The sequence below is a fragment of the Micropterus salmoides genome, unplaced genomic scaffold (genome assembly GCF_014851395.1).
Source record: "Micropterus salmoides isolate LMB-PRFRI ecotype aquatic unplaced genomic scaffold, ASM1485139v1 Ms_hic_scaffold_7, whole genome shotgun sequence".
NCBI classification, from domain to species: domain Eukaryota; kingdom Metazoa; phylum Chordata; class Actinopteri; order Centrarchiformes; family Centrarchidae; genus Micropterus; species Micropterus salmoides.
In genome coordinates, this window is record NW_024044459.1 from 24,343,484 (window position 1) to 24,370,334 (window position 26,851).

The window sequence follows — 26,851 nt, forward strand, 5'->3', positions numbered from 1 at the left end:
AACAGTTTCTTCATTTCTGTTCCGCCACGGGTGCAGTTGCACATAAATGAACAAAGCACACCGTTTTCATTAAGAATCTAACATTACATTCAGTGTTCATTTAACTTTAAGCATGTTATCTACTTTCTCGCTTCTCTTATTTCCCTAAGGGAACAGCTGAGCCCTGACCCATGTTTTGTAATATTAGAATCATCTGTCGCTCCAGGCGGGAGAAGACTGCTTTTGGCAGGCTGCAGTCACCTGTCAGCGATCTAATTAAAATGACAATCCACAGCATAACACAGTGAAACTTATTTTTTCCTTTTACCTTGACGGCTGACTTTACATCCAGACATAATTTGGCAACAGTGGGAGCTGTCAGCGGTGTACAAAGGAAGATGATTACATTTTGAAAACTGAACAGCAGTCTCTCTGATAATAGTAGTCACAATGATGCGCTGACCTTATTGTGATTAGTCTAATTGAAAGCTAACTGATATTGCTCTATATAAGTGGAAAGAGATGTGTTATTGTGTTAAGGGGTGAGCTTTTCCTTTGCACATCTTGCTTAAAATTGTGGATCTGTATGATCTGTGTATTTATTGTTTACATTACAATGTGTGCATTTCTACAGCAGCATATATTTTATAGTGGTTGTATGTAAACAGTACACTGTAAACTTGACATATACATCAACCAAGTGTTGTTATATAGTGGCTGCATGTACGGCCAGTTTGACGGTACTGTGGCGTCTGTGCTGTGTCTTTGAAAGTGTGTCTGGGCTGTTGAGAGCAGAGTGGGTAGCTAATGAATGACCTGTCAGAGGTAATGAGGTCCGGAGCGCTGGACGCCTCATGGCTTCCTCCTCCCTACTCCACTGATTCACTGCCTCGTCTCTCCCCACTGGACTGAATGGAGAAATCTGTCCCTCCATTATCCCAGTGCTGCTCTAAATACTGCGTGAAACATACCTGGAGCTGCATGTGGTAAGACTGGACAAGGCTGATAAGAGAAGATGATACATATGAGATAGTAATCTCTGACATTTATGGTCTTTGCTCGCTTTTTAATGTTGTCAGCACTTGGACTATGGTCTACTCTCTAGGTTTCCCCTTTTACTGATTTCGTCACAGATCTTCCTTGCCATGCTGCACATTCCTGTCTTTGAAGCTTTGAGTCACCTAGCTGTAAGTCTACTCAACTGCAATCTGCAGGCTCCACCCAATCGCTCTTCCTCTGTGCACATGGAATGTAAAAATGAGAGCGGTGTGACCTGCTTTTGGGCTTCCTGATTTGCAATTCAGAGCTGACAAAGCTCCCAGGAAGCTATTCATTTTGGTGCGTGTGTTGTCTTGTGTTTAGTCTACTGCAACAATCGACTGCGTCAAACTCTGCAAAAGGCACCATGTCCATTTATTTGTGTCCGTTCCTTTTTCCTCTTTCTAATTGAGGGTAAAATTGTATTCATATTTTTAAATGTCACACTTCCTTTACACTGCACTACTTATACGCAAACATGAACACCTTCAACCTAATTTAATTATTTTGCTTACAGAAAAAGAGCAGAGAAGAGAGCTGTGGTGAAGGTAGCGGGGTGGAGATCCTAGAGAATAAGCCCTACACAGATGGCCCGGGTGGGGCAGGCCAGTACACCCACAAGGTCTACCACATTGGCATGCACATTCCCAGCTGGTTCCGCTCCATATTGCCCAAAGCAGCCCTGAGAGTTGAAGAGGAGTCCTGGAACGCCTACCCTTACACCCGCACCAGGTAAGGTTTGCTCCTCCACACCTCCACTCCTCTTCAGAGCAGAAGTGAGAGTGCATTACACTTTGCCAAGGCTCTGCAAAATCCTTAAAAAAAATGTATTTTAATAATAGAAATGATGTGTACATGGGTGTCTAATTGCTGCAGCTGGTAGGTGTGCACACATTTAAAGACAGAAATGCAGCCCCTACCTGTTTAGAAGATGGATTATAATTCAAACCCTGCTTGTATTCTGTACATATAAAATGCCGTGAGTGGGATGCCGTGAGTGGGATGATGCCTAGTCTGCTCTACTTGCTGCCCCTTAGTAAAAGCCTAGAGAAAATAAAGATCTCAGAGCAGGTTGAATATTACAGAGCAGAGCATCAGATCGAGGTGTGGCCACCAGCTCTTCCACTCTGTTAGATGCTGATGGCCCCTCATTCTCAGGGTATCGGTGTGTGTGTGTCTGTGTGGTGCCTGACAAACACAGAGACGTGAAGGTGCTGAAAAGAGATGTGGCCTCGACTATACTGTCAGGATATTGATAGACTGCAAGTGCCTGTTGACACATCTATTCAACAAGTGACAGCTTTGCTGCAGACGCCTCAGATGCAACAGATGGGCATGGCTCACACGTCTCCTATCCTCAGCAAAGAGAAGGTGTTGTCACTCTTAATAAAATAGTTCTGATCTTGAGCCCCTCAGTTGAAAAGTAAGTATCTTAATGAAGGCAGATGTCAACACATAATGGACTCTTGCTTTGTTGAGACAGTCTGTTTACTTCATTTTGTTGACTCTTCTCCTTCAGATACACCTGTCCCTTTGTTGAGAAGTTCTCCATTGACATTGAGACCTACTACAAATCCGACACAGGCAACCAAGCAGATGTCTTCAATATGTCTGCAGCAGAGAAGAGGCAGAGGACTATTGGTGAGACAATTAAATACTAATCCCGAAACCATTACAACAACATAAACACAGATATTAAAATATTATTGATGTTTATTAGGCTGATTTTAACTTTCAAGGTCCACCACATAGCAAGCTCAGTATTCATGCAGTCATTATCTACTGTGTAGATATATTTGAGAACCAATAGTGACCTTTTCTTGCTATAGTTATTTAAGGTGACATGTTAGTATTGGCATCTGGTGGAGTCTTTATATCTGTCACATACAGAGCATGTGTGGCCCACTTGTGTGGAAGCCTGTCCACTGACTATGATGCTGCTCTGAAATGAATGGTTTTAGGGCATGCAGTGACCCAGTTACAACATTGATTGTTAATCAGTGACTTTTTGTTATATGTGTTTGTCAGCCTGAAATTCAGTTATGAAAGACACAGAATACGTAACAGCAGCATTCATGCAATACATTTGAAACACCTGGCTCCTTTAGTCATTGTTTTCTGGAATTGAACTGTCTTTGGCAGACCCAATCGACATTGTGACAGATCCCATCCCCCCTCACGAGTACAAAGCAGAGGAAGACACGCGGCTCTACAAGTCAGTCAAGACCCAGAGGGGTCCTCTGCGGGACGACTGGATAGAAGAGTACAACAATAACCCAGGGAAGACCCCCATCATGTGTGCCTACAAACTCTGCAAGGTGGAGTTCCGCTACTGGGGCATGCAGTCTAAGATTGAACGTTTCATCCATGATGTTGGTGAGTATGCAGTTCCAGATGTTGCAGTCTTTCATGTAATGTAGTAGTGTGTTAGCCTGTTATTTAGCCTATGAAACCTTTTTAAAGGTAGGTGTGTAATTGTTTCTCCCTAGGACTGAGAAAGGTGATGGTGCGTGCCCACCGGCAGGCCTGGTGCTGGCAGGATGAGTGGTACGGTCTGACCATGGAGGACATCCGGCAGCTGGAACTGGAAACCCAGCTGGCCCTGGCCACAAAGATGGCCCTGTTCAGTCAGGCAGAGGAGGCCACAGAGGCCAACGGAGGTGCTCCGTCTCCTGACAAAGACCAGGAGGTTAAAGAGGCGATGAACTCCATTGAAGCTGAGGAGGTGGCTGAGGAGGTGACTCTCCAGCCACGAGGTGTACTCACCAAACAGTGGTCCACTTCATCCCGATCCTCCCGCTCATCCAAGAGAGGAGGTGAGGAGCACGCCATCTTCACCTATTCAATTCTGTCATCCCTGTGTATGACAGTGTGTGAGACTGACACTGGTGTGAAAGGTATCACAGGAGCCTACATTCATTATGTATTCACATGGCTCTCCCCTATTCAATTGTTTTACTGTAGCTCTGCACTGTCCTGAGCCTTACCCCTTCCTTCACACACTATCACCTCCTATATTTATACCTCATCGTGCCTTAAAGCCTTATTTGTGCCACCTGGCAAGGTTGAGGTACAAAGTCAAACTGTTCCATAAGTAAATACAGCCAGTTGTGATATTTGAGCCCTGTCCACACTTGAAGCCAGTATGTGAAGAATTCAACAAGGTCAAGCTTGTGCAAAGCCAAAGTGACACTGAATTTTTTTTTCTCCAAGTACAATAATAGCTATATTAGGAGATTTCTACCACCATCAGCCCACATCAGTTCAAGCTGACCACAGCCACAATTCTATGATGAAGCAAACTAAAATAATTTACAGACTGCTTTTCAGGGGTTTAATACTCAAAAGATCTGACTCCGTGGGACTAATTGGTTCATCTCTTCCAAAAGAGATGCAATTTTGTGGTTCAGCTGTACACACTGAAAGAATCAGTCTACTGAAAAGCAGTGGTGTTAATAAAGTCAAACATCTCGGGAGCAGCTTTTTAGCAAGCTTTTGTGCTACAGTTTGCTTTTTGATGTTAATTGAAATGTTTTTACTCTACTTTATTATTTTCACTCATACCCCCAAATTTGCTGTGCTGTCCAACTTACCTTGCCTCGCCCCTACAACTCTGTGGATCTCACCTGGGTTATTTTTAGCAGCAGCTACATCACAAACCACATGTCCGTACACACCCATCTCCAGTGTCACCCCTACCTCAAGGCAGCGCTCACTGTAGCTACTACCTGGACCCTGACTCTCATCCGGAGTGCCCCCCCCCCAGGTTCTCTCCTGGGCTATTTTTAGCAACAGTGCTGACATCACAGACTGGAGGCTGACGCTCTTCGCTGTGACCCTCCCCTCCAACGCTGTTGGCTTCTGTGCACTGACAACTACAGCTGTGCCTCTCTCTCATCAGCTTGCCCCTTAGAGCGATGCCCCCCTCTCTTCCTACGCACTAATGATATATGAGGCATAGACTGGAGACACGTGATAGACAAGGCCTGCTTTTAGTATCACCATTTTCCTCAGCTGGCATTTGGTAGTCGCTGTGCTTGGGCCTCACTTTTCACACACCCCCCTGACCACCAAGCAGTCCATCTGTGATGAAGTAATGCACCACAGAGACTGTTGCATGTTTATTTAACACTGTATGTGTGTGGGCGGGAGAAGATTGTGCAATCTTTCTTTGTCATAGAGTCTGTGTGTGTGTGCGTGTGTTTATGTGTTAAAAGGGGGAAAAGAGAGACTGAAACACATGTCCCAAAATAACAGTGAATTTTTTGTTCATGTGCGGTCTTTCAGTGAGTCCATCACATCACAGCATCTCAGAGTGGAGGATGCAGAGCATAGCGCGAGACTCAGACGACAGCTCGGACGAGGAGTTCTTCGACGCTCATGGTAACCACAGTTTTGATTTTAAATTGGAGTCCCTAGTTAGATCTAGTTAGTAAGATGGATGTGTTTATTGTGTTTTAGTTTCCAAGAACCTGCTTTCTCCCTGCTCCCCTGACTCTGCATGCATCTCTTTAACAACAGATCAGTTCTTAAACTTCCCAGATACCCAGCATGCTTTGGGGCTGCAGTTGAAATAGGTGGGTGTGGTGCGACCCCCGTGCTCTCTGCTGGATGAGTTTGGCCGAGGCCGAGGACATGGGCCAGGTGTCTCATCTTGACGTCTGGTTCAGAAATCACAATCATCTCTGCCCATCAGTCCCCCTCTCACCAACACACTCCAGTTCCTGCATCATCGTTTACTCCATAGACATACAGTCCATGGTTTAGACACACACGATCTTTTACAATTCATGATACATCCCCCAAATCATTCACCAGTATTTGTGTGGTGAAATTGTTTCATGTCATGATGATGAAACGGGAATAAAATTGTGCTGTCATTTATTATTTTGATACTGATTTAGCTACACTCATTAGGTTCCACCTGTTCCAAGTTTAATAAATCTTTGCTCATGTTATTTTGAGTAACTGGAATGCAGTCATTAGACTGAATTGTGTTGGCATCTGAAAATTTCTTTCTTTCAAAAGCAGTTATTAAATTATGTTAAATAAATTTGGTTGGTGCATCGAAATTAACATGAAACACGGTGTTTATGAACCTAAGTGTGTGCTTTGGTGCCTGGGTGAATCACATGACGGTGGTACACAAATTAAATTTGGAAACAGGCTGACTTGGCTCAGATTGCCTTTTGATATTAGATTTCTTAAAAGCTGCTATGTGTCCACGGCCCTCTTGCTGTAATCATTTGTTACAAACACTTGAGTTGCATGTGCAGGCTTATTCTTAACTGTCATGTTCCCCTTTTCTGTGTGGCAGAATTTTTTAGTGCAAATGAATAAAGGAAAGCTTTAGGAGGAGAGCTCATCATAGGTACACATTCAGTGTGTCTGGTTTGCCATGGCATTAAGTAGGGGTTTCAATCCACAAATGATGGTACACACTTGTCTTATACAGCTAGTATTGCAGTATGTGTTCTTCCAAACGGATAATAAAACTAATGCATCTGCTACAATTGCAACTTTCTCTACTCGAACTAGTGTACAACTTGCAAATGAAGCTGGAATAAAATGTTATTTATTGACCTGAATTAGGTAAAGCCTACTGATGAAATAAAGATACCCCTTTACCTTCATACCTTCATTTTTTTTTTTTTACAAGGTTTAAGACTGGGTTATTATACATGTTTATAAATGAAATAAGTTGAACCATCTGAGAAAATAACTTAAAAAGCAATGAAAGAAAAAAGGCACTTGATGGGGAACTGGGTAAAGAACACATCATCTCTTAAACAGAATGACAGAAGGCCTTTATTTGGATGTTGGTCTTACTCTAGTGTGTGTGTGTGTGTGTGTGTGTGTGTGTGTGTGTGTGTGTTTCTGAGACACTGCCTGCAACCTCCTGTTAGTATCCTGTTAGCAATTCACTGAAATAAAATTTCCTTTTCTTCACAATAGTTGTTTTTTATTTGTAGTATAAGTACTATAGAAGTAAATTGAGTTAACATGACATTTATACTTTAAATTTTAGATTTGCTAACGTAAACTGAAGTGCACAGGAGGTGGCTGCCTGTTTCTCAGAAATGAAAATACTGGCAGTATAACAGAAATGTCCCAGGAGAGAAATTATAGGATAAAAAAGGGATATTCTCTTTTAGATCCTGAGCCTTACTTTTTAAACCACAGATGAATGCGATTTAAAGGATGGAAAACAGTCTATTAATACATTTATAATTAATTAATACATTTTATAATGTCAGAAGATACACACTAGTTTATACCTATTTACAGTAGGTAATGGTTTAGTAAATAGAGTTGTTTCTCTTTTTTTGAAAATCCAGTAAAACCAATCCACTTCTTATCCATTATCCAGCACACATGCACTTGCAATTTTAGATTACAAAATAATTGCACTTACACCCATAGATAAACACAAATTTATACTTCAAACATGATATCAACAAGATATCCAGCATGCTATGCATTTGATAACCACCACAGTGAGTGAAAGCTTGACGAGGTTCCTTTACATTGGTCAGCTGTTAAATTATATAATTGAGTATGCAAATGTTACTCATACAGCCTTGTTAATCACTATATATAAATTGGTTATACTGTTGGTGTAACGACAAATTAGTAAACCCTGAATGACACGTGAACTTTAGTTGATCGTGATTTATCTTGTGTCGCCCCTGCAGAGGATTTCTCAGATGGCGAGGAGGTCATCCCAAAGGAAATCACTAAGTGGAACTCCAATGATCTCATAGACAAGATTGAAGCTACAGACACAGAGGAAACTCCTGGTATGATGACGACCGTGAGAATTTTATGATGGAAAGACACGCTGCCTCAGTACTTGATAAGAATGTGTGTGTTTGCAGGTGAGCTGTTCAAGGAAATGACAGTGGATTATGAAAGAACAACCAGTGAGGACAGACTAGATGAGGTATGCGTGCCTGGCACAGTGAGTGTGTATCTACAAAACACAGCCCTAACCAGCCTTCTCTGATGCAGAACCATGTCTGAAATAAATGAATCCTGAAGATCCAGCTACAGAAAATGCCCTGCAGGACCCAGACGCTTCTGTTAAACTTGATTTAATTTTATTAAACAGTCATTTGCATCAGGTTTTACAGTTTGGAAGATAAGAGAAGGGCTGTTTGTCCCTGAGCCTCTCTGTCCTCTTGTGTTCAGATGCGTGGCTCTGTTAGAGGCAAAGCCGATAGCTCTCCCATTCCCACCATCACGGTAACAAGGCACCAGTCAGTAAGTAAACATTTTGGCCCCAGTGCACTGTGGACTACAGTAGCTCCACAGAGACCCCCACCTCCCCTGAACAAACCCAGTACTTACTGGCCCTGCCCTTTTTTCCCTCCATTGCCCAAATCCAAATCCATGTTTATTCCTCAACTTCACCACCCTGTGTTCAACTTCTGTGTACCCTACAGCTGTGGCGTTGAGTGTACATACAGTATAGTGCTTTTTTGAAAATGTTTTGCATCAGACAAAACTGCACGTTATGTCTTTTTTATGTAACTCGTCCTCAGGAAGCCTTGTCGTTGTTTGCTGTTAATTCAGTTGTCCAGGTGAAGTGTAGGTTGGCCCTGTTCTGTTTCCATATGTGGTCCCCCGCCCCTCTCTGGTTATGAAAAGAAGTCTGTACAAACATTTTGTTGTGTGGTCCATGTCTGTAGAGATGGACACAAAAATATGACAAAATACAAATAATTTGATTCACAATATCCAAGGCATTAATGTTTATCTGTGATTTTTCTCACTCAGTAAGCATGTTGTCTTTGGTCATGCTGATAAAAAAGGATGCTTTCATATAGTAAATATGTAATCTCTTCAACATTCCCCAAGAGCTGTTCCTCGTCATCCCCATCCATCACCCTTTTTCAAAAATTTTCTCAGGAGAGCTCGTCCCAGCAGTGCCTGCAGCCTTCCAAAATCCACGTGCTGATCTTGGTTCTTCACGGAGGGAACATCCTGGATACAGGCGGAGGGGACCAGAACAGCAAGCAGGCCGACGTCAACACGATTAGTACAGCTTTTGACACAGTCATGCGTGTTCACTACCCCGCTGCGCTGGGACGCATCGCCATCCGTTTGGTACCTTGCCCTGCCATCTGTGCCGAGGCCTTCTCCCTGGTGTCCAAGTAAGAGGACACGCATACACACAATTATCTGCATGCTGCAAAGCATTGTGAATAATGGTTGAAGGTTACTGTTTATTGACCGTGATTGCTGTTTGCTTTTGACGGATAAGGTTCAAGTGCAGCTCACAACCTCTGTGCACTGCCTTGATCTTTCAAGTATGTTAATGTTGTTAATTTGTGTCTTTTGCACAGCCTGAGCCCATACAGCTACGATGAAGGTTGTCTGTCCAGCAGCCAGGACCACATCCCCCTGGCAGCTCTCCCACTCCTGGCCACCTCTGCTCCACAGTACCAGGAGGCCATGGCCACCGTCATCGTCAAAGCCAACCAGGTGTACGCAGATTTCATAAAGTCTCTGAATGGGGCAGCCTTCACCGGCCAGGTCAGTAACTGTCATGTGAAGTTGTGTGTAATTCTCAGATACCAACCGTTTCGAATTGTCCTAGTAATATAAAGTTTTTTTGTTGCTCTCAAAGATAAATGTACATACTCACAGTAACACAGCTAAGCCCTGTCTTTAATTTAACATGAATTGTTACTTTTTGTAACTAAATATTAAAACATTTAATTGATACTTCACATATACCCATATTACAATTAATGACAACATAAGTAAATGAAAGTTCCTATGTTAACATCCTATTAGTTTTACTTCCTGGAAAACAGCTTTTTTTTTTTATGAACATATTCACTTTGTTTGTGTTCTTGAACTGTGTTGGAGCAGGTGTATAGATGTTTTAGGTAAACCTGAACCGTGTGGATGCGTGTCAAAAATACAATGTTTTCTCAACTTTATGTCTGACCATTGACCTCTTCAGGTATGCCTCATTGGAGACTGTGTGGGAGGAATTTTGGGATTTGATGCCCTGTGCAGTAGCAATCAGACAGTTAATGAAAGCCAGAACAGCAGTCGCAGGGGCAGTGTCGTGAGTGTACAGGTAAGAGTAATTCAGAGTAATGAATACCGTGACACCTGTCAAACAGATTAAATTATATCACAAATTCAATAAGTCCCTTCTGAAAATATACCCAAAAGCTATAATTTATGCAATGTAAAACTTAAGATACATGTACTCTTTCTAAAGTGCTAAAGTGTAAGTTTTCATAACAAATGTTTCTGAATTGCCCTCCACAGGACCAGGATCTCCTCTCTCCTGGTATCATTGTCAACAGTGGGCACGGGTCAGCCTCTTCGACCCTGGAGGGCAGCCGTCACCTCAGTCGCAGTAACATAGACATCCCTCGTGCTGGCGCAGGTGACGACACCAAGAGACAACTGCCACGCAAGAGAAGTGACTCCTCCACCTACGAACTGGACACGATCAAACAACACCAGGCCTTCCTGTCCAGGTGCGTTGGCAAAAATTCTTACCTGGGAGAGAAAAAAAAAAGAACTCAGTCTTGGTTTTATGTCAGATTTATCTTCCACATGAGGACTGACTTTGTGCTGTCCTTCCAGCTTACACTCCAGTGTCTTGCGGAACGACGCAGTCTCACGCAGGTCAAGCAGCAGCACTATGCTGGATGGAGGCTCCGTGGGGAAGTTTGACTTTGAGGTGTCCGACTTTTTCCTGTTTGGCTCTCCCCTTGGTTTGGTACTGGCCCTGAGAAAGACTGTCATTCCTATGCTGGATGGTAAGCTAATTTGGAAAGAAGAATGCAATGCTTGTTATAATGTAATCAGCGATAGAAAACATTGTTTATCTTGTACAGGTAAAAAATGACTTTTACATTTGCAAAAGGTTTATCTCAGGTTACACTAATTAGCATAGGGACGTGTGTTTGTTGTTATCATCATTTAAAAGCTATTAAACCTTGTGTTTTTGAGGGAAGATTTCTAAAGAAAGTTATTGTTTCACAACTATTCCATCCGAGGGAAGGGGTGCTTAGATTCTTCCCTTCTGATCTCTCATGTCTTTGGTTCGATTTCTCCCCCTAGTGGCCCAGCTGCGCCCTGCCTGTCAGCAGGTCTACAACCTGTTCCACCCAGCCGATCCCTCAGCCTCCCGCCTGGAGCCTCTGCTGGAAAGGAAATTTCATCTCCTGCCGCCCTTCAACGTGCCCCGTTACCAACGCTTTCCCCTAGGTGATGGAAACTCTGCGCTACTGGGTGAGCCCTCCGCACTGATCATGTTTAAAAGCACCATTAACATGAATTCAGTAAATATCCAGTCATGAATTACAGTTTAGAAAAATGTACGGATTTCTGACTTGGATTCACATCCACAGACACAAATGGAAAATTCCCTGTAATAAAATGGCTGTTTAATTTCTCCTTTTAACTTAAGATCAGCTGACACTTCAGACACTGAGTGTAACCCACTGCCCTGTTTCCAATAGATGCATGCCGTAGACAACATATATCTTAAAGACATCTTAGTTGCACAATATGAGTTCCTTTACACACAAATTTAACATTGTCTCAAAGAAAAGTGAAACATTTTTCTACTGCTTGTGCTTCAACGTCTTCTGTGAAGCAGTTTATTCATCTAAATGTCGTCATAGTCGTGCTGTTGGTTTCTGTTTGGACTGTTCGTTATAGTGGAGTAACCCTTGGAGCCTCACCCTACCTTCCTTATACAAATATCTGTCGATGTAAGGTAACTAAAAAGCAGATGATTTGATGGTTAAAATACAGTACATACTTTTTGCCATTGAACCAGGGCTTATTAACATTAGAGTTAATATGCTGTTAAAGCGAGGAGATATTTCTTCAGGCCAGCGTTTTCATGTGTCAATCTTAAAAGTGATAGCATTCATCAAATGAGCGGTCACTGAATATGCCTTGACAAATTCAAGATCATGTTAATCATTTTAAGTATTTCAAGTTCAGAAAGTGCAAAATATTTTATGACCTGCAGATTCCAGAGCATTTACAATCTTAGATTCGTGTTATGTGACGATATATGACTGACTAGTAGTTGCGATTCATAAGAAGTGGGCTCAAATAAGGGCTTGACTCTGCTTTCTTGTCTCATGTTCAGTTGTTCTTGCTTCATATGTTTTTGTGTCTTCCTTGTCTTCTTTCCTCCTTCCTCTCTTGGCCTCCTGTCATCATATCTGCCTACGTGGCTCTCCACACCCCACCCCCTGACCTCTGCACCTTCTACCCCTCCACCTCCCCCTGTAGTGGAGACAGTCCAGAGCAACTCTCAGCTGCTACTTGACAGCGGGCCTCCCCTGTCCTTTCGCTGTCAGGAGACCATCAGTGAGACCTGCATCCCTGTGCCTGTGCTAAACTGGCAGGAGGGCTCCCTCAAAGCCACACCCACCACTATGGAGTGTGTGTAGCCTCTCCCATTCACCTGCATCTGTCCCCCATTCACTGTGTTTCTTTTGTCTGTTTGTTCCATACCTATTGCGAGATGCTCAGATTTATAGCTACCATGTGTCCTTTCTGAGTATTCCCATCGCCATTTCTGATAAATCCAGATAAAGAAACACTGATAAACCAGTATATATGCTGCAAATAAATGCATCTAGTCTTTTATCTAAATTACTTGGCCCTTAATTTCCTGTTTTTATTTTAAGAAATAAAAATAATACAAAATTGTTGCCACGGAAATACTTCAAGCATAAATCTGATAAGCATCTCATGTGGTGTTACAGTTTGTGGTTGCCATGACATATTCATGTCACGTTCAATGTTTGGAGGACACAAGAATTTGTGTTTGTGCTGTGGTTTTTGGGTCGGGCTTTGGTGCATCTGCATCATTTCCATAATATCAGATTATTGATGTTGACGGGTTATTTCTACTATCGCCTGAATTTTATAGTTTTGATGTGAAGATTGTCTTGCTTGTGATGTTGTGTTTGCACAGTGTACCGTGCGTGGAGCTCTATCTCAACATCCTAAACAAACTGTTTCCTATGTTTCTCCTTGTGATAATGGTCAGAGGTCATCTGATTTTATAAAATCCCCAGCACTATTTCGTTTTATCTACAAAAACTACGGCCATAACATTATATTACTTTGCTGTTAGATAAAAATCACCTTCATATGAGATACTAACACATGGGTATGACTGTAATAGATGTGGTCATTTGTGATTTTACATTCACTAAGTGTTTTATGTACTCATGTGCCCATGTTTCCACTCGGTCAGTTACAGAAATTTGACCTTGGCCGCCAAGGGGCCGCCTTTGGGTTTCACATGTCCTCTGAAACCCATGGTGCCTGCCATCACATTTCTCTCCTGACACCTAGACCCACATGTCCCTCCCCTCATCACTGTGAGTTCCCCTTACCTGTGTCTCTGTCTAATTGGATCTCCTTGTTTCGACTCAATAGCGGATGTTGTTCAGTCTCATGGTGGTGTCTTCATGGACAGTTCGTACCCCTCATCCCCCGTAACGGGCCCCCTCTCCCGGGGCCAGCGGAGGGCCAGTGAGGTCAGCATTGCCAGCCAGGTCTCAGGAATGGCAGACAGTTACACTGCCACCAACATAGCCAACAGTAAGTGCTCTCAATACAAACAAGCCTCTCTGTCTTCCTTCCACTCACACAAACACTGGTTTAGTTATTCTCTCTCTCTCTCAAAGTCAGACTTTTCTCTATATTTCTCCAACATCATCTTCTCTCCCTCTCTCTCTCTCTCTCGCACTATCACTCCCCCGGTACTCTGACTCTACACTCAACCTGCACTCCAGCTGGAGCAGTCTAGTCAGCCCGATAGACATGAATACCCCGCTCCTTTTTCTACTGCTGCTTATTAGCCAAACTTAACACCTGAAAGTCCCACTATGAGCAAGCAGATTCCTGAAGAAGCGCAAGTTTAGCGCCACTTTTCACTGTCTGTCTTACTCTTATCCACTGTCTAAATGTAAATGCAATGAACGAGTGCTGCATTTATCTAATGTTAGAATGCATGTAGACACCTGCCTCCCTCAGCCATTCCTGCATTGTCTACTCCCTAGCGTAATGTTTGCAGAGATAACCAGTATTCTGTTGTGTTTTATGTGAGATTGTCCCCCCCTTCCCTCTCTATTTCACTTTTGTTACCAGAACATTTATTTGTACCTCACATTACTGTTCTGCATACTGCTACTATAGCACACACAGCACATCCCTGGAGGTGCACATAAACTAATTATGACACTGGAGCATCAGAAGACGTTCAACAGCATCACCCTGCCCTACTGCCTTAAGTGTTACTGAACTAACAATTCTTTTTCAGCTTTGACATTCACAGCTCAGTGTAAGGCAGCTTACTTACGGACTCATCCCAAAGTCACTCTTCAAACTGTTTAAACTGTCATAAACCAACATGCATCCATTTTTCATATGATTTCTTTCTCTTTGTTTTCTCCTCATAGCCAATTCATGCCAAACTAACCAATCAAAAAAGTTTGGCCTTTTGTCCCAACTCGCCCTATCATCGCAAAACAAATTCTTCATGAAAAGTCCCCCAAAATCCCGTAAGACAAGATGTCCTGGTGCAGGTCTAATGGCAGAGCTGGACAATGAGGCAGAGACTAGTGAAGGGCTAAATCCTACTGGCCAATATGAGAACTGCCTGTCACCCGGGCTGGACTGTGCTATATCTGTTCTGGTCTCACTGGACTCTCAAGCTGAAGTGGAGCAAGGTATTTTTCTAAGAGAGGTTTTTCTTTTTTTAAATCAACGTGAGGCTACATGTCTTTACTGTGTCAAAATCCAAAACCTCAATGCTGCTCTTCCAGAAAGCCTCATTTTCCTACTTATATTCTTTCAAAATTTAATTGATAAGGATGCAAGGCTATCACTTCTGTTGATTAGGGAAAATGTATAAATCATAAATTGCCCCTTCTTTTCAAATCCATAATATTAATCATTTTCATGGCCATACTAACATGAATAACCATCTTCGCTCATATAATCATATATTGGATTTAACAATCTTTTTCTTCCTTCTGCATTATTATTTTCCTGTTAATAACATTTATAAACTCCTGATTTCCCTCTTTTTAGCTGAAGAACTGCTGGGATCGGTGATGATTGTGGTTGAAGATTGAAATCGTCTTTTTGCTTTAGCTTCAGGGGTGCTGCACCTTTGTGTGCCATCACATACCTCACGTTCTTTCTCTTAAGGTTTCAACTTATGTATCTGCACATATTCATCAATTCCCATCTCAGTTGCAGCACGTTGGTGGGGCACAAAGCGGCTGGACTTTGCCCTGTACTGCCCCGACGCTCTGACCGCTTTCCCCACAGTGGCTTTACCGCACCTCTTCCACGCATCATACTGGGAGTCCACTGATGTTGTGTCTTTTCTCCTGAGACAGGTGAGTCAGCGCTAGAGTACCTGCCACTCTTTATGGCATGTTACGCTAAAATGTGACCAGCGGGCTGTTAGTCCTCTTCAGCGACACTGAGGATGAGTCATTGAAATGTCTCCTGTAGGTCATGAGGCATGAAAACTCTAGCATCCTGGAGCTCGATGGGAAAGAAGTGTCTGAATTCACCCCCTCCAAACCTCGAGAGAAGTGGCTCCGCAAGAGGACTCATGTGAAGATCAGGGTGGGCGTCAGCTCTATAAAAGCTCCTGAATTCCTTCCTTATGTTGGAGCTTTTTCTTACATATTAAGTGTCATCAAACAAAGGGGGAAACACAAAATTTCAAAATGTATCTTTCTTTTACTCCTTCAACAGAACGTGACTGCCAACCACCGTGTGAATGACGCAGTGTTCACAGAAGACGCCCAGCAGGTCTTGACAGGTCGCTTCATGTACGGCCCTCTGGACATGGTCACTTTGGCCGGGGAGAAGGTGATCTGTCTTTTGTTGTCACAACAGCACACAGACTCATGTCAGTAATGCCTGTGTAATCTGTGCTCATGGTTTTTGTACATCCTGTGCAGGTTGACCTCCACATCATGACCCAGCCTCCATCAGGAGAATGGGTGTACTTCAACACAGAAGTGACCAACAGTAGCGGCCGTGTGTCTTTTGTCATCCCAGAGGACAAACGTCTGGGCATAGGAGTCTACCCAGTCAAAATGGTTGTGAGGTGAGATTAGATTGATATTTTCAGTATGTCCAACTAAGGTTAAAGTCAAGGGCAACTGGACTTGGTTGAAGATACTGGAAGACGTTTCGTCCCTCATCCAAAGGACTTCTTCAGTTCTGACTGACTGGCAGGGAAACTCAGCTATTTAACCTCAGTGGGGTCGTTAGGACTACCGAGGACTACCAGTGGTTCAGTCTTGGCCTCGGGTAGTCCTAACGAATGTAACAACTGTCGCAAAGTTGCCCTTGACTTCGTTTGATAACTATGACTTGGATGACTGAGAATCTTCATAGACATTTTCAGTGTGCCATTTTCCCAGCAGACATTTTGACTTGAGAGAAAGAATGGCTCTGTTCTAGTGTGTCCCAGTAAGCCATGACAGTGAGCCAGCATGCGAAGTGGCAAGACCCTGAAACCAAAGCACCTAAAAAGAGTTCAGCCACTTCTATACTTCTATCTTCCATCTAAAATACACTATATGGACAAAATGATTGGGACACACCTCTTAATAATTGAATTCAGGTGTTTCATTCAGTCCCATTGCCACAGGTATGTAAAATCAAGCACCTAGCCATGCAGTCTGCCTACACAAACATTTGTGAAAGAATGGGACAGAGAGCTCACTGAATCAGAGCATGGTACAGTCATAAGGGTTGTTTTTCCGTGGTTGGCCTACTCTCCTTAGTTCCACTGAAGGGAAATGTTATTGCCTCAGCTTGCCAAGACATTCTGGAAAATTCTATGCTTGCAACTTTGTGGGAACAGTTTGGCGAAGGCCCTTTTCTGTTCTAGCATGACTGTGCCCCAGTGCACAAAGCAAGGTCCATACAGGCATGGTTGGATGAGTTTGGTGTGGAAGAACTTGACTGGTTCACAGAGAGCCCCCACTGCAACCCTGTCGAATACCCATTGGATAAACTAAAACTGAGATTGTGAGTCAGGCCCTCTTGTCCAACATCTGCCTCAGACCTCACAAATGCTCTTCTGGATGAATGGGTAAAAAAATTCCAATAGACAGCCAGATGTGGAAGCTGTTATATCCATATTAATGCCTATGGATTCAGAATGGGCCATAAAAGCTCCGGTAGGTGTAATATGTACTTTTGTCCATATAGTGTATCTTATTTGGCTAATCTAGTTCAAATTATGGACAAATATCATATTCATACATCAAAATAGAAAGGTGCCAAACCCTCAAATACCTTGTTTGTGATTGATTTAGTAAATTATTTTTAATACCTTAAATGTAAAACAAATGAGATCAAAATAACATCTAAAATATGTCTTGTCTAGCCAATATTGTGCTAACATTTCCCCCCAGGATTTGTCGGGATTTAGAGGTTTTGTTGGTCTTGTATTCACGTGCTGCTGTTGTTATGTTGTATAAACGTTCTGTGTCCCCAACATGATAACTCTTTTACATGTTCAACTGTTGTTAGTTAAAAGAATCCTCAAGGGAAAAGTCAAGAGAACATTTTCACTTGGTCTTCGTCTTTCTCCATTTTCTTACTTTCTGTTGTTCTTTTCATTCCCCAGGGGCGACCACACATTTGCAGACAGCTACCTAACAATTATCCCACGTGGCACAGAGTTTGTGGTATTCAGCATCGACGGGTCATTTGCCGCCAGTGTGTCAATCATGGGCAGTGATCCCAAAGTGCGGGCAGGAGCAGTTGATGTTGTCAGGTATCTAGCTGCTCTTCTTTTTCTGTTTTCTTGGATTTAAAACAAGAGTCTTTTTCAGGCTGCAGCATGTTTGCATGTGCCATTGTTATTTATTTCTTAAATCTGTTCTTCTGATCCTCCACATTGCAGGCACTGGCAGGATTTGGGCTATTTGATCATCTATGTGACAGGACGACCAGACATGCAGAAGCAGCGGGTAGTTGCTTGGTTGTCTCAACACAACTTCCCTCATGGCATTGTCTGCTTCTGTGACGGCCTGGTCCACGACCCACTCAGACACAAGGCCAACTTCCTCAAGACCCTGACCGAGGTCAGACTGGGAGGAAGGGAGGATTGGGGGTGGGGGGGGGCAGTTTTATATGTACCGCAGTTTGTGTATGTGTAGTTGTAAGCTTTGTGGAATTAATAAGGAATGTATTTTTAGAAGAAAACAAAAGCTACAGTGCTGCAATTGTATTATCATTATTAACTCAGTTTTTTAGAAAAATACACAGTGCCAAACAGCGCTCTTGTTCATTTGACTGATTGTAGGCTCACATGAAGATTTTCGCCGGCTATGGATCAACCAAAGACATCTCAGTCTACACCTCCATTGGCCTCCCCTCCTCCCAAATATTCATTGTCGGCAGACCCTCTAAGAAGATGCAGCACCAGTGCCAGGTACAGTTTGATTTTTTTTTTTTTTACGCATAACTTCAGGAATTGATCTTGTTTTTCAAATTAATATCCCTTTTACTTATTTAAAGGACTCTAAAGTAAATACCCAAACCCTGATGAGAATGATTTACACTGGCTGGGTCTAATACTGTCACTCTAATGAATAACTAATTTAACTGAATGAAAAAATATTAATTAACTGAACCAGAATCTCAGATTCTTTGTTGCTGACAGTGTGGCTCTGCTCTGGTCCTCTCTCAACAGTTCATAACAGAGGGATATGCGGCTCATTTGTCCCAGTTGGAATACAACCACCGTTCTCGGCCGGCTAAGTCCAGCACTGCACGGATGGTGCTACGTAAAGGCAGCTTCGGCTTGGGTGCGAACAGTGACTTCCTGAGGAAAAGGAACCACCTGCTGCGCACCATCTCCTCCCAACCAGCCCCCAGCTCCCCAACAGGCAGCATACACAACAGGCCAGAACGCACGCAGAGCCAATCAGATGGTGAGCGGCTGGAGTGCGCTCACAGCTACAGCCAGGGAGCAGCACAGCGCAGCATGAGCATCACAGCCAGCTGCTGGGGCCGCAGCAGCAGCACCAAGCTGGAACCAGGCGTTCTCAGCCCCAAATGAGAATAGGGAGACAATGTCACTTGAAAAGACAGTGCTGAGGAAGAGACTCTTGACAAAGATAAATGAAACAGTTGGCTTGCACCTGATGGGTAAATACCACAATGAAAATAACAGGTGCTACTAACCACTCTTTATAAAACAAACGCCAGTCTCACTCAACACATTTATGGACAGAAGCTCTGGCTATATTTATTATAAAACAGACACACACAACTCAACAGGCATTTCAAGAAGCATCTTCCTGAAACAGGAACATGCATATAAATAGATATAGCTTATACTGAAGGAATCCAGACTGTTTCTACTGTTTAGTAAATATTTATCAGCCTTGAATACAAGGTTTCCTCCTACAACAGGCTTTTAGATTGGAGATGGGTACACATACAAGCAACCCCATGCTGTATACAAACAACACAAAGTGGTTACAGACAGCCTGTATCAGGTCCAAGTGCTGATACTGCACTGTAACTGACTACTGTTGCTACTGCAAGCACAATTACTATAGAGAGCAACTTTGTGTCTAATAGTTTTAAAGCTATGTCCTTTTTATGTGATAAAATCTGATATGTTCACGTCTGGGAGCAGAGCTGAGAATCAGGTAAAACTGGATTGAATGTATTTCTTTTCTCGGTGTGACCAAACAAACATGAACGTTTACCCAAAATGTTTGTTCGAATTTTTTAGGAAAAGCATAATTTCTCAACTTTTTTTTTAAATGTGTCATTCGGTAGGCCAACTTGAAATTATTTGATCAAGAGGTACTTCTATAGCATGTACAAACAGCATTTACTAAAAAACGTTTCACCAAACCATTACAGTCCAGTTTTGCTTGTTTTCTAGTCGTCCCTCAGACCAAAGAACCATCCAAATGTCGCATGAAGCAAACTGCGAAATTACCCTTTAATTATGGTTGCAGCTTCCTGGGTTTTTATAGCATTTCATTACATCTCACCATACTGCACCTACTGTACCTTCTTGAATCTGTAATGTATGACCCAGCTAAAGGGAAAACTCCTACTGTATGGTTAATGTGCCAAAGTAAACAGTATAGAATGATATACTGTACATGAACAGAGAAGAAATGCTGACGGTCTCCTGTGTAAAAATGGAACAGATTGTGCAGTTTGTAGTTGAATGCCTTCACAAGGCATTGTACATAATTGTTATATTACAGTGCAGATCTGGTATCTGGTCCACTGAAGACCAGTTTCAAGTGTCTTCTTTACTCCACCTCATTCAGGATACACTTTATTGATTGATCATGATAATTATTGCTATTTAAGATGATAGATATTTTAAAATGTATTGATTTTGTGAACAAAATGTGTTTTAAAATTACTTTAGCTGTGTTTTTTTCTCCTTCAAACTTCAGTTGCAGCAGCCAAAACTCAAAAGAGGTATTTGCCTGGCACAGTATTGTATTTTTATTATTTTATCTTGCAGATCACCAGAATTGTATCAAGAGAACTGCTATCTTGTGTCATATATTGTACGTTTTGTTATTATCTATTTTGGAAATTTGGGATATGGCTTCATTCTGGTTATCTCTAAGCTGTAAATGAGGCGTTGAATGTGCTCATAGATAATCCTCCTTAGGTTAAAGGCTCTTTTCTCTGTTCTGCTGCTCCTTTAGAGGGAGAATAATCTGCAAATTGTAAATTCTGTACAATATGCTGTCAGAAGTAGGAACACGGAGCTAAGACTTGCTTTATGCTGTTCGCAATTTATTTCTGAAATGGGTAAAAATGTGTGATTTATTCATTCAAAGGATGTTTATTTGTCCCTCTACTAGGCATGTACAGTATACAGATGAGTGCAATGGACCAATATGGACTAAAATGTAATGGGAAGAGTGCAATATTACACAACCACACCACAAGATCAAACAGACTGTTGAGGGAATGTCACAGTGCGTTGACAATCAGTTCAACACGCACACATTCTACAGATGTCAAATTGCAGGGGGAATCTGAACACATCTTAGCACTTAGCACAGGCATACATGCAACATTTGTAGTCCATTTTTAAAAAAGTAGAGAGTTTTCACAAGAAAGTGCCATCGACTTGATAATGGTGTGGAATATTACAGTAGGGTTTCTCCTGTGGTCTCCTCCTTAACTTTCTTTGATGTTAACATTCCAGCACATACAGGATAAAGTCACTTACATTTAGTGACCCAGAAATCAGCTGCAAGTTTATTAGGTCCACCTCTCTAAAAACAAATAATGCAGACGTGCAACACATTCACCTTTTGTGAAGGTTATAATGTTCAGTTTTAGTTTCAACTGTTTTACAGAGGTTTAACTTGATGGTCATTTTCGAGGCTTTAATCTGTGGTACTGTAGAATTGTACTGTGTAATACTGGGAGGTGTTTTTAATATTTTGTTCACCCCTTTTGTATAGATGGGGGTAGACTTCATTCTAGATAACCGAGTGTACATCCCAATGCATAAGTACCCGTAACCTTCTTACCTTCTTAACTTCAGTACTGTTTCCAGCTATTCTGGTGAAGAAAGGTGTAATTACATACTTTACTACTGTCCCTCTGCATTTTGACCATTTCAGAGATTCATCTTGAAGCCATATATACAACTCTTTCAAAAGCTGCTGATTAAAGAATGGCTGACTGTGTATTGATAATAAATACAAAAAAAGTACAGGGAACGCTGGAAAACATGCATTCAACTAAAGTTGGCACCTACTCAACCATATTCCTGTCCTCAGAGATCTGAATCGCTTTGATATTAAAATCCAGAGAATATAAAGAAGTAGCAGCAAGTTATCTGTGAAGTTTGGATACCTCTGGGCAGACAATCGCTTTGATTCTGCTACTGACACACGCATTACCAGAGGCCTTACATTTCCCTTTTCTGCCTTACATTGAGCATTGTGTTGCGAGGCCTAAAAGAATGCTGCTCACTCCCGAATTGACTTAACGGAAAAAGATAAGACTGTTTATGTAGACTTTACTTTGTGGAAATAGGAAAAGGCCATATTTTCTTAAAAGGCTTTGGCTTGTTTTCACTTTAAAGGAAATGTGAAAGGAGAAATCTATTTGACATATTTCACCAAAATTAGGCAATCCATCACTGTCTCTAGCTCTGTTCCCTGGGTTAATGCAATGCCACAACTGTTACGCCAACAGTTAACGTTCATAGGCTGTATATACACACACAAACAACATACCTTGGTAAATATTTTCATTGTACAGCGTGTGTATCTTGTAGGTTTGGATAACTTCATTTTATCCATTCCCTTGTGTTTTTATGTACAGTGTATAAAGAACATATAAAGAACTACTAAGTAATTTTGGCCTTTTTTCACATGGTTCAGCTCAACGACAAGGATAGTCTCTTCAGAGAACGGGGATTATTCAAATGTAGGAGAATTCATGGCAGTTTACTTGAATGCAGATTTATTCAGAGAACCAAAAAGAAACAAAATGTGAGATGTAAAGGTGGGAAGACATTGATGTGAGTGGGTGTAGAGTACGTAGCCAAACTAAAAAAAATGTTTGCAGAAGTAGGATACTGAACAGTTGTATCTCTTCTTCATATCGTTGTACAAAAACTGACTTGCAGTGCATTCAGGAAAATAATTATAAAATAATGATTTACAAAATAAATCAGCGTAAACGTACATCGTATGTGCAAACTATTTGGGACATCTTCCTCACATAGGTCTTTTTTTGCAGAGGTCAGTTGACTCAAAACATTCAAGTGGCTCACTAACTCATCTGCTTCTTTTTATATCTCCTCTGTTATCAGCATAGATTTAATAAGGCAAATCAATAGGAGATACTGGTTTTGACCTGGATTAAAATCATTAGTGTACATCAAAAGTACATGCCCTGATAATTCTGTACCTTCACCCCCATACGGTTAAATCACAGGCAACTGTTCATTATATCATCATATAAAATTCAGCTTATTGCAGCAGATCACAGCATCTTCTACTTGTTGATTCCCAGTTTCCTCTGGAAAGCATTCCCATCTCCCTTGGTGGCTTGCTATGGGATGAATGGAAGTTCGCTGTTAGATAAAAGGGAAACTCTTATGTTTTATTTCACAAAGTTCTAACCGAAACTTTCTCCTGTACCTTGTTGATGTCTTTGTGTTTTTCTCGACTGACTATCTCCTCTATGATCTCTCCTTCTCCTCTCACCAATCTGGAAACAAACACACAGACGTTAGCATTTTTAGCATAAAAAATCCTGAGCTGTAGAGCTCATTATACAACAGTTTGTTAGTAAATTTGTGTAAAAGCCTGTGTGTGCACCTTACAGTAGCAACCACCTAAAATGTTATAGCGCTTCTGAGAAGGAAGTAGAGTGTTTGATCATCCTGTGAATGTTAACTGCTCTTTTACACTCACCTGTTGTAGATTGTAAACTAGTAGCATTTACTCTGTAGCTCTGGCTTACCTGGTGCGTCCTGTTTCTGGGTCCACCACCCTGCGGATCACGCTCTGCCTGGCCTCGTACTCCTCTTTGGTGAGGGGCCTCTTAGTGGAGAGTCGGGCCTTCTGTTCATCGGTCATCACTGCAGAGGAAAAGAGGGTACAATGCACATAATATGATTTGTATGCTTTGGGAAATTTCTGACCAACAATGGTTAATTCTTGTTTTGAAATATGTGGTTGTGTGGTATTAGGTCACTGCGGCCAATATTGGAAATACATTTTTGTCTGAAAGTATGTTAAATGTTCAGGGATTTAATTTGCTCAATTAGCCAAAAACAGACATTACTCTCTGGTTATATTATTTGTCAACAGTTTCTCTATTGAATTCCCAAAGATTTCTATCTCATGATGTACAGTCAGTGGTCCATTAATTAGGTACACCTGTACAACCTAAAGCAGTCCGAGACAACAGCTCAGCCATAACAAATATCTTTACGAATCTGATAAATATTCAGCTTGTTTACATTTTTTGAAATGTGGAAATGCAATGTTTATTACTGAGGTCATAGTTAAAGGTGGTTTTGTATTGGACTACATTATACTGAAGTTTTTTATTCTTTCCCTTTTTACAAACATGATAAGGGAGGGATATTAGAAACACCTCTGAATATAATGGAGTCCCGTACAACATCATCACTAATGCCTCCATGACAGTGTCAACAAAAACTGAACATTATAAGCATAATAAAAGTTGACTTTACTGCAAAACTGTTGTATTGGTTTGCATTAGACTGTACAGGTGTACCTAATAAAATGGATGTGTTTATTGATACTGTGATATTCTGTACAAGTCCATATACCATGAACAGTCTTTGATCTGTTCTATCAGCAACTATTATTTTAATTATTAATAAATCGTTTAGACTTGAAAATGTCCGGGGAATGTCTTAGGTTTTAGGAAAACCGAAGGAGTCCAAAACTCATTGAAATTCAATTTATAGTGATATAAAACAGAGAAAAGAAGCACAGGGAGAAGCCAGAAAGTTTGTTATTTTTGCCTAATTACTTCTTCTTCTACCTCATTTAAAAAACAGCCAATGGTGTATTCAAATGTGTGATACTGTAAAATTACAAAGACATAAGTAATGTTATGACCCACCAGGCCCGAGCTCCACTGCCCCCTCATCACTCTGCCACACCTCCAGGAAAGATGGAGGTTTCTCTGCTGCTGGAGGACTGGACAACGCCACCCCTGCTTTCTTCTTCTCCTTCTTCTTCAGCTTCTCTTTCTTCTTCTTTTCCTTTTTCCTCTGTTTCTTCAGCTTCGCCTTTTTCTTCTTGGGCTTCTTTTTCTTGGCTTTGCTTTTCCTCCTCTTTGTCTTCTCATCGCTCGACGAGGATGAAGACGACGATGATGAAGAGGTGGACGAAGAAGAAGAAGAGGAGCTTCTTCTGCGCTTCTTCCTTTGTGTTTTCACATCTGAGGGAGAAACAGAGAAGGTGTTCTTTGATAATAAGACTTCCGTTGGTTTCAAAGCGTGCTAATTTAATTTTTAAACTCCCAACCTCGACTCTTGTACGATGCTTTCTTTGATCTGCTTCGACTCCGGCTGCTGGAGGAGGAAGACGATGACGATGAAGAAGAAGAGGAGCGTCTCCGTTTCTTCTTCTTCTCGTGTTTTTTCTCTCTGCCAGCTCTGTCAGCTGATCTGCTGCGATCCATCACAGAGGCAACAAATCGAGGGTAAACACACCTGGCTGGAGATCATATAAACGGAGCCAGTGTGTTGCTGCAGCCATAGAAGTCGTTTACGGAAGTGCGGTCGTCTTCAAATCCCTTCCGTCTGCGGCGGGAAAGACATTAGTAAGGTTCCTAGTTCCTACTTTAGTTCAGTGGTTTGGGGGAGTTCCAGGGGGACCCCAGCAAAAAGGGGATTTTTTTCACTATGATTTCATTCATAAGTAACACAATGACAGAATTATGACTATTTCTGTAAAAAAACATCTAAAAGCCAAAATCCTATCAGATCGGCGATCCTTGAACAAAAGCTTATTAAATGGGGGTCCTTGGTCTAAATTGTGCCAGTTTAGGGATCCTTGACGTGAAATCGTTTGAGAACCACTGCTTTAGTCACCCAACATATGAACACGTTTTCAAGATGCCCAGTGGAGTAACTAAGTACGTATACTCAAGTATTGTACAATTATGAGGTACTGAGTATATTCCATTTTCTACTAATTTATACATCTATTTCTACATTCAAGAGCCAAACATTCTCCACTACATTTATTTTTATTTTATTTTAGTAAGTAGTTACTTTGCAAATTCAGATTAATAATACAAAATATAATCAACCAGTAAGTTATGATGTATTATTGTAGGTTAAGATAAGACTATTGACTACTACTAAGACTACTATCCCTTGGTGTAATTTACAAGCTACCCAGCAGCGTACATATAGTAGAACCAGCAGAACCACGCTTATTAGCTGCAGCATTAAGGTCATATACATGTTAATGTATTTGTTAATTAAATAATATAATATACCTTCTTCTGAAATGGGCCATTCTGCATAATGAATATTTTTACTTTTTGTTCTTTAAGTATGTTTTTAATGCTGAAACTTTATGATGCAAGTATTGCTACTTAAGTAACATTTTGAATGCATGACTTACACTGTGTATTTATACACTGTGGTAAAGCTACTATTATTTAACTAAAATATCTACTTACTTCACTACTGGTTACCACTTAGATTTTTTTTTATCAAGGGTAAGAAGTAAAGTACTCAGAATTACTTAATAAAAGTATCAATACAATTGTGTACATTTACTTTGTTACACGTAATAATTTTGTAAATGTACACTACAAATGAAAGTACAGAAGTATTATCAGAAAAGTGTGAAAAGTAAACATACTCATGCGGAATGGCCTCTTTATGAGTGTTATCTCATTGGATTATTATTACAGATGCATTAACATGTAGGCAGCATTTTATTGTTGAGGTCATAAGAAGAAAAAGGACAAAAGCATTTGTTATTTTTTATGTCTTTTTATTTTAATGATATGATTTGTAAAATACTGGATACTTTCATTTCTTAAATCCTTAAACTTATACAATGTGATAAGGAACTCTTTCATTCACCACACTTGCTTTGTTTAAAGGGATCTCAAACAGCAATGTTACCTTACCAGCCCATTTGGTTGTTTTGTATGCAAAATACATAACATATAAAGATGTCCCCTTAATCTTCCTTCTGCTTTTAATATCTTCAATTAGGCAAGGAAAGTCAAATTCAGCACACTGCAC

At 41.3% G+C, this 26,851-nt stretch overlaps 2 protein-coding genes across 9 annotated transcripts in view; one reads left to right on the top strand and one right to left on the bottom strand.

Annotated features, from left to right (window-relative positions):
* LOC119891383 (membrane-associated phosphatidylinositol transfer protein 2-like) overlaps positions 1–21,850 on the top strand; it is a 46,595-nt gene extending 24,745 nt beyond the window's left edge. For 2 of the 8 annotated variants that reach the window (XM_038702986.1, XM_038702987.1), the window contains exons 3-26: positions 1,535–1,749; positions 2,537–2,658; positions 3,160–3,393; positions 3,507–3,833; positions 5,305–5,400; positions 7,713–7,817; positions 7,896–7,960; positions 8,929–9,173; positions 9,366–9,555; positions 9,992–10,111; positions 10,309–10,523; positions 10,633–10,808; positions 11,113–11,283; positions 12,304–12,456; positions 13,465–13,629; positions 14,490–14,759; positions 15,289–15,437; positions 15,556–15,672; positions 15,805–15,921; positions 16,014–16,162; positions 17,699–17,848; positions 17,978–18,158; positions 18,380–18,508; positions 18,770–21,850. In XM_038702986.1, coding sequence (XP_038558914.1) covers positions 1,535–1,749; positions 2,537–2,658; positions 3,160–3,393; positions 3,507–3,833; positions 5,305–5,400; positions 7,713–7,817; positions 7,896–7,960; positions 8,929–9,173; positions 9,366–9,555; positions 9,992–10,111; positions 10,309–10,523; positions 10,633–10,808; positions 11,113–11,283; positions 12,304–12,456; positions 13,465–13,629; positions 14,490–14,759; positions 15,289–15,437; positions 15,556–15,672; positions 15,805–15,921; positions 16,014–16,162; positions 17,699–17,848; positions 17,978–18,158; positions 18,380–18,508; positions 18,770–19,138 — 4,230 coding nt within the window. In that variant the 3' untranslated portion in view covers positions 19,139–21,850. Of the gene's footprint in view, positions 1–1,534; positions 1,750–2,278; positions 2,441–2,536; positions 2,659–3,159; positions 3,394–3,506; positions 3,834–5,304; positions 5,401–7,712; positions 7,818–7,895; positions 7,961–8,208; positions 8,281–8,928; positions 9,174–9,365; positions 9,556–9,991; positions 10,112–10,308; positions 10,524–10,632; positions 10,809–11,112; positions 11,284–12,303; positions 12,457–13,464; positions 13,630–14,489; positions 14,760–15,288; positions 15,438–15,555; positions 15,673–15,804; positions 15,922–16,013; positions 16,163–17,698; positions 17,849–17,977; positions 18,159–18,379; positions 18,509–18,769 lie in introns of those variants that run through there. The other 6 variants (XM_038702994.1, XM_038702990.1, XM_038702989.1 and 3 more) reach the window with 6 other exon arrangements.
* A 687-nt stretch (positions 21,851–22,537) lies between these two features.
* On the bottom strand, positions 22,538–25,375 carry arl6ip4 (ADP-ribosylation factor-like 6 interacting protein 4). Its single transcript, XM_038702995.1, has 5 exons — positions 25,107–25,375; positions 24,700–25,020; positions 23,563–23,680; positions 23,238–23,307; positions 22,538–23,148 (listed from the first exon to the last, which is right to left on the bottom strand). The coding sequence occupies exons 1-5, from the start codon at positions 25,261–25,263 to the stop codon at positions 23,092–23,094; spliced, it is 723 nt and encodes a 240-aa protein (XP_038558923.1). The 5' UTR covers positions 25,264–25,375; the 3' UTR covers positions 22,538–23,091.
* Between the last annotated feature and the right edge of the window lie 1,476 nt (positions 25,376–26,851).